The sequence below is a fragment of the Belonocnema kinseyi genome, chromosome 8 (genome assembly GCF_010883055.1).
Source record: "Belonocnema kinseyi isolate 2016_QV_RU_SX_M_011 chromosome 8, B_treatae_v1, whole genome shotgun sequence".
NCBI classification, from domain to species: Eukaryota; Metazoa; Arthropoda; class Insecta; order Hymenoptera; family Cynipidae; genus Belonocnema; species Belonocnema kinseyi.
In genome coordinates, this window is record NC_046664.1 from 33,690,040 (window position 1) to 33,697,370 (window position 7,331).

The 7,331-nt window shown below is 28.4% G+C and overlaps 1 protein-coding gene across 1 annotated transcript in view; it reads right to left on the reverse strand.

Moving 5' to 3' along the window:
• Window positions 1-211: 211 nt before the first annotated feature.
• Window positions 212-7,331, reverse strand: part of LOC117178999 (activin receptor type-2B) — a 30,925-nt gene continuing 23,805 nt past the window's right edge. The window contains exons 8-9 of the mRNA XM_033370609.1: window positions 3,383-3,514; window positions 212-912 (exon numbers count right to left, since the gene is read on the reverse strand). Coding sequence (XP_033226500.1) covers window positions 730-912; window positions 3,383-3,514 — 315 coding nt within the window. The 3' untranslated portion in view covers window positions 212-729. The remainder of the gene's footprint in view (window positions 913-3,382; window positions 3,515-7,331) is intronic.

The following is a 7,331-nucleotide window of genomic DNA, read 5'->3' on the forward strand; positions in this document are numbered from 1 at the left end:
AGGTAAATATGTAAATTGAATATATATATATATATAATTTCTAAATATTTACAAAACTTTGTTGACACTGAAACTTATTCTAGTTACTACGAAATTACGTATTAGCTACTTGATTAGATTAAATTTTCGGTTCACTGGTAGTCCTTCTAAATAACCGATAATAAAGTCCGTGAATTGAGTCCTTTTTATAGTTTTGGCAGTCGACTTTTTCTTTTTCGTCAAAAATCTTAAAGTATTGTTAGTTCTCAAAAGACAAACATCACAAAGGTTAAAAATAAGAATGAAAAAAGCCCACTAGTTATGTCAATCCATTAAAAAACTACTAGAAAAAATCGTAAATTGATTCGAAAAATGGCAAGAGTTTCCTCCTTCTTACTTTAGTCTTAAAACTGTCAAGGTAACAATTTACGAAATCGATTCGCAATCTGACTTCTGACAGACAATTAGATTATTTTTCATCCAGTAGGCCAAAGGGGTATTAAAAATAGAAGTTGTAATGCGCCGTTGAAGTGAAAGATTAGATTTGGGGATTGGCAGATTATCGTACTAAACTGCAAAACAAATTCAGTGAACGCAGATCAGCGTTGACTTGTTTGTGAAAAAATGTGAAATTCATTATAAATATTCAAAATACCGACTTTCCCCATCGATCTATATGTATAAAAAAAATTATTATACAGAAAACGCCTAATTGTGCAATTTAACTAAACTACAATGTACAGGGACTAATTACATACTAGATTCTTTCGTAGTGATCGACTCGGTGTTGTCAACTCTGATTAACGTCGACGAATTCAAGACAAGTGATCTGCTTAAAGTCGCTACTCTCTCCATTACACAGGAAGCCGAGAGTCGCGCCTCGGCATCATGATCCCAGCATTCTTCCATCGTATCGCAAAACGCAAAGAGTCCCTGAAATATATATTTCATTTGAGATTCAAAATTCGAAAGCTTTCTCTTGTAATTATTTTTTTTCGCAGATTGGTCGAAAATCTTAATTTTCAAAATTCTCCGACTTCTCCCTTATCAATTTTTTATTTATCCTGATCATTAATATTCAGACGAGCATTTTTTAGTTTTAACATTTTTAAAATAGATCCTTTCATAAACTAATAAAACAATACAATTTCAAATTAAAATGTATCAATTTACTTATTTCAACCAAATTGTTGAATTTTCAAATTGCAAATATGGGTTTTCAAAGAAACGTCCAATTTTCAACAAAATAACTGAAATTTTTAATAAAAAAGATGAAGTTTTAATTCAAAAGCACTAATTTTCGGTTCTTTCGACGACAAAATATGACTTTTTAACAAAATACTTAAATATCCAATAAAATAATTGAATTTTCAATAAAATAGTTCAATTTTACCCAAACAATTGAATTTTCTATATAGAACGATAAAGTTTCAACCAAATACTCGAATTTTAAAGCAAACAAAAATTAAACTCCAACTAATTTTTTGAATTTTCAAGCCAAAAAGACGAATTTTTTACAAGACAGTTGAATTAAAATCCTAAGAAGTTAAATTTCTAATAAAAAGATCATTTTTAACAAAAAAATTTATTTTCAAGTCATCAATACGAATCTGTCATAATGTAGTTCAACTTTCAACAAAAAATGTAATAGTTGATGTTAAAAAAAATGAACAAAATAGTAACATTTTCATCAGGAGTTGAATTTTGAACCAAATGATCGAATTTTTAATAAAAAAAAGATGAAACTGCTACAATAAACAGTTGCATTTTCAATCAAATAGTTAATCTTTAACAAAAAATTCGATAGTTAAAATTTGGACAACAAAAAATTCAACGAGAAAGTTCAATTTAGAAGAAAATGGTCTAATTTATAATAAAAAAAGATGCAACTGCAACTAAAAACAGTTGCATTTTCAAGAAAATAGTTAATTTTTCGAGGATAAATGTAATAGTTAATATTGCAAGAACATTCCAAGTTATGAACATAAAAAATCATTTTCACAAAATATGTGAATTTGGAACCACATAGTTGAATTTTTAATGAAAAAATATGAAACTGCATCTGAAGAAAGTTGCATTTTTAATCAACTAGTTAAATTTTTAACGAAAAGTGTAATTATTAATATTAAAAAAAATTAACAAAATCGCTAAATTTTAAACCAGTTTTGAAATAGAAAAACGTATCATTTTCAACATAATAGTTGATATTTACAACAAATAGTTGAAATTTTAATTTAAAATAATCAAATTTTTAATTAAAAAAATATGAAACGACAACCAAAACAAGTTTTATTCTCAAACAAATAGTTAAATTTTCAACCGAAGATAAATTTTTACCAAAATACTTAAATTTGTTTTTAAATATTTGAAGTAACTAGACAGCTAAATTTCTAACCTACATACATTATTTAGAAATTTTCCAACCAAAAACGCATATTTTCAACGAAAAAAGATTTTTCAGTCACGAAAGAAAAGAATGTTCATGCACTTTATAAAAATTCCAAGCCAAAAGATGAAGTTTCTATAAAACAGTTAAAATTTAAACCTAAAAATATGAATTTTTAACCAAAAAGTTCGTTTGCAACAATAAAAAGAAAAGCTACATTTTCAGTTAAAAAAATTAAATAAAAAAAAAGGTTTTTGAAAAAAGTAGTTAAATTTCCAACTAAAGAGATGAACCTTCAACCAAACAATTTTTGTTAACAAAGTAGTTACAATTTTACCCAAGTAGTTGAATTCTCAAATAAAAAGGACAATTTTTAACAAAATAGTTCAGTTTTTAACGAGTAATGTAACATCAAATATTCCAACAACAAAATCTAATTTTAAATTACAAAAAAACGGTTGAATCAAACAAAAAAAGACAAATTTTCAAACAAAAATTTTCATTTTTATACAAAATAAGCAAACATTAAATTTCTACTACAACAAATGAATTTTTAAACCAGAAAGACAAATTTTTAACCAAGAAAGATTTCAGTTGAATTTTCAACACCAAAACATAAATTTCAACAAAAAGTTAATTCTCTACGAAAATAATTGGATTTTCAACCCAAAAAGACCAATTTTCAACCAAAAACAATGACTTTTGACTAAATTGCTGATTTTGCGATGAACGCAAAACTTCATTTTCAACATTCCCTGACCATTATCATTAAGAAACCAGCTTTTTAATCGTATAACTTTTTAATACCGAATCTTTCATAAGCGGAATAAAAAAATTTTTAATTAAAATTTTAAAATAATGATCCTAGAAAGTTGTTTAAAACATCTTTTATCAAAATGGGCTTTAGACGGAAATATTGTTATCATGAAATCCAATTCCATCTCCTAAAATTTAATAATTAATCAAAAGTATCGTCACCTAGACTAGAGGCGAAATAAAAAAATCATTGTTAATTACCGGATGCTTCCTCCACGTTTCCAGAATAAAAGGCCTTTCCTTTTTATGCACAACGCTTTCCTGCATATCTTCGAGCGTCGGGTGAAGTCCGACTTCTTCCTCGAATGGTAACCTGTATTCTCCTATTGGTCCCTGAATTAAAAAGATAAAGATAGTAATCCTTAAACAGAAATACGTATATATTTACAGGCCTCACAGTCCCCATTAAATAAAATATAGGGTCCAAAGGGTACTTTTTGTGAATTCCAAAAAAAATTTCAAATTTCTTTAAATCGTTGAACCTCTATTCATTTCTTAACAAAAAAAGTGACTAATAACTATAAAAAAATTGAGATGAATTGGAAAAGTTCTTACAAATAAAAAATTTATTTATTTCAGTCAAATTTGAGTGGATTTAGAGTGATTTAAAGGAAATGAGAAGAATTCAATGATATTCATAAAAAATCCAGTTGAATTTTAAAAACAATTAAGTGAATTGAAAAAATTTGTAACAAAATGAAAAAATTGATTGAATTCAGCAAGTTTGAAATGAGCTTAGCAAAATTAAAAGGGCATTCAAAAGAATTTGACGAAATGCCTAGAAATTTAAGGGGAGTTTGAAACACTTCAAATGGAATTTAACATAAACTTTTAAAAAATTCAAAAGAATTTATGATAAATTAATAGGAATTCAAAGCGAATTCCAAATAAATCTTAAAATCTCGTGAAATTCTTAAAACCCTAAGAAATACATCACTTCTTATAAATAACTTTTTTTTAATTTATTAAAATATAATAACATTCTATGAAGTTCTATGAAATTTGATATTTCGAAAAATCCTGAATAATGTATTGAAATACCTTGGGATCTTTTAAAATTTCTTAGATTTTAAGTTTAAATCCTATAAAATTATTAACACCCTTGGAAATAAATTGAAATTGTTTAAAGCTCTTGAAAATGCCTGCAAAACTTTTAAAATACCCTAAAATATTTCGAATCCTTAGAAATCCCATTCGATTATATTTTAAACACTTTTAAATATAGTGGTGAAGAACTAATTTGTTTTATATTGCCGTTTTAAAATATAATGCCCCTATGTAATAAATATAATTATTATATCTATATATGATAAACAAGGAATATGATAAATCCTAAAATATTGTTTTCTATTACAATAAAATACCTAACTTTTAAATGTGATATTTTTTAATCAATTAGACTTTGTAATGAAGCTAAAATATTTAAAAATTTGTATGTCCCTCTTAAAGAAAGACCATTAACGAATGTTTTTTTATCTTTGACAACACTCAAATTAATCTAAAATTATTTTTCGAACTGCTATAATAAATCCAGGTTGAAATTAAATTCTGAGAATTGAGAACAACAAAATAAGTATTATCACCTTGTTTTTAAACTTATGTAAACATAATTTTCATAAGATTCTTGAGAAATGTAAAAGATTTTTAAATATCTCAGGCTTGTCAAAAAAGAATCTAGAAGATTTTAATGAAATTTTTTTATAATATAGAATTTTACAAAAAATTATGAAAAATTTGAGTCCTTTTAAAAGATGCTCAGAACTTTTAAAAGTTGGGAAGGTATCAAGAAATATTTGATACATTTTCGAAAATGTGTCCGAGTTTTTAAATTTTTGTAATCTATTTGAAACGTCTTAAATTCCTGAAAATATTTTTGACACGAATTTTTCTCAAAATTTACAAATATCATTCCAAATTTTTTAAAATTACCTTAAAATCTTCTAAATTTTCCCATAAATTTTAAGAAATTTTGTTTATTCTCTTGAAAACTTTCGAAATTATTTTAAATTCTACTAAATATTTCTTGAATTTACCCAATTTTTGTTCGTTTTTATTCTGCAATATTACCAAATTGGAACATTTTGCTTTAAAGTCTTCTAAACTATTTTTAGAAATTTTAGGAAATTGTTTGTTATGATTAAAAACGTTTTTCAATTTTCTCTTAAAGTTCATTTTTAAAAATAAAAAAATTATTTAAAATTTGCACACGAATATACTAAAAATTATTTTTTCTTAATCTTGTCAGACTTTCTAAGCCTTCTAATTTATAACAATTATTTTAATTTTTCCAGCATTTTTTATTTATTCTGCAAAATTAAAAAATTACTTTAAAATCTTTCCGAATCTAGGAGAACGCGCGTCGCTCAAGCTTTGAGAGAAAACCGCTTTAAAAAATACTAAAGTTTATGCGGAGCGTCAGCTGTGTTATTGTGTTTGAAATACGGGAAGTGGCTTAATTTGTGAGAGTGTTATTCATGTTTTTTCCTTTCTAGGAAAATTAGTAAGCACTAAAATGTAATAGCCAACTGAAAAGTGAGGTTAGGTATTTCGCGTGACGAAAATCATTTCGTGACTTTTGGCGGCCCATATCCCAAGCTCTGTAGTTCAAGTAGTTTACTAAAGATGGCAAGCCAAGCAAATACGGACAAGGGAACAGCTGATCATTCTACAAAAATAATTAAAAGGAAACCGTGAAGACCTAGCAAAAAAGATAAACTCATAGAGACGGAGAGCAAAAATTCGAAAAGCATAGAAGACTATCTGATGCAGGGCACGCAAATGAGAAATCAAACAGAATCACGAGGACGGGACGAAGTGATGAAGGTTAGAATTCCAATTTGAAGTGACGCGGGAAATTCGAACGGTGATCTGTTGGAGGAACCTGATTACGGAGACTTGAGTGATACAGAGTGTAGTGCAAACGATACGATTATCTCGCACCCTAGAATAGGAGACGATTTTTTGACACTAGAAAGCGAGACCCCTCTAGAACAAATGTTTAGAAAAGTACTGGAAAATTGGCGGGAAAGTAAAGTAATGCCACAATTACAGGAAATTAGAGAAAAACTGGGAAAATTTGAGAGATCAGGCTATTGTGCTTCTGATGAAGATGTGTGGGCGGCAAGAGAAGATGTGACAATCTCAATCTTAACAAATGCAAAGGATAGAGAGTTATCATTAACAGAAGAAAATGCAAAGCTAGAGAACGAAATACTTAGCTTACAATTAAAAATTCAAGATTTAGAAACCAACTTGAGGGAAAATCTTTGCCTTGGAAAGAGACAGCAAACGCAAGAAGAAAATGAAATTTCCGCGACGTCAAATTTGCAGAGAGAAAATGGGGAACAGGACGTAGAAGGAGAAGGGATATTTGACAACAGAGAAAAGGGAGCAGATAGAGATGAAAGGACAGGAAAATGTCTAGATAGCCTCAACGAACCAGAACTCAGATGGGAAATGAAGGAAAGGGAGGCAAGAAAGAACTCTGTAATAGTAAGAGGATTTCGGTCAAGAGGCAGAAATTTGAAGAGGGAGATTCAAGAAACTTTATTTGCATATACAGGAGTAAAGATCGTTATTAAACAATTGACTCAAATTGCTGGTGGGGCGCTAATTAAATTGGATTCGTGGGGAACAAAAAGAAAGCTGATGGAGAACAAGCACAACTTAAAAGGCACCAAGATCACAATTGGAGATGATTTGACTTTTAGAGAAAAAGAAGTCCAATCGTGGATTGAAGATGAAGTCAGGAGTGCAAGACGAAGAAGGCTACCAGCGTTCTCAAGCTATTCGCCGTGAGCCGTCGATTGGAGGGGATAGACGAAACGATGCCAGCGCGCGGGGTGGCGAATAATGAGTTTAGCGGGCGTTTGTTTTGATTACATTTTATATGCATTTCAGTAGGCAGTATGTGGAATTATACATGTTGTGTTGTGAATTGTAAGAATAATGGTAAAACGAAAGATTGCAAATTTTATAAATTTCATAAAGAATCACATAAAATACTACAAAGAAATAAGTGGATAGCTGCTGTAAAGTGGAAAAAATTACTTCGATTTCAAGCGTCTTTGTAACTCTGAACATTTATTTAAAAACAAAAATTAAAAATGTACCAGTTTGTCAAAAATTGGTTTTCTAAATTGCCAAGTTT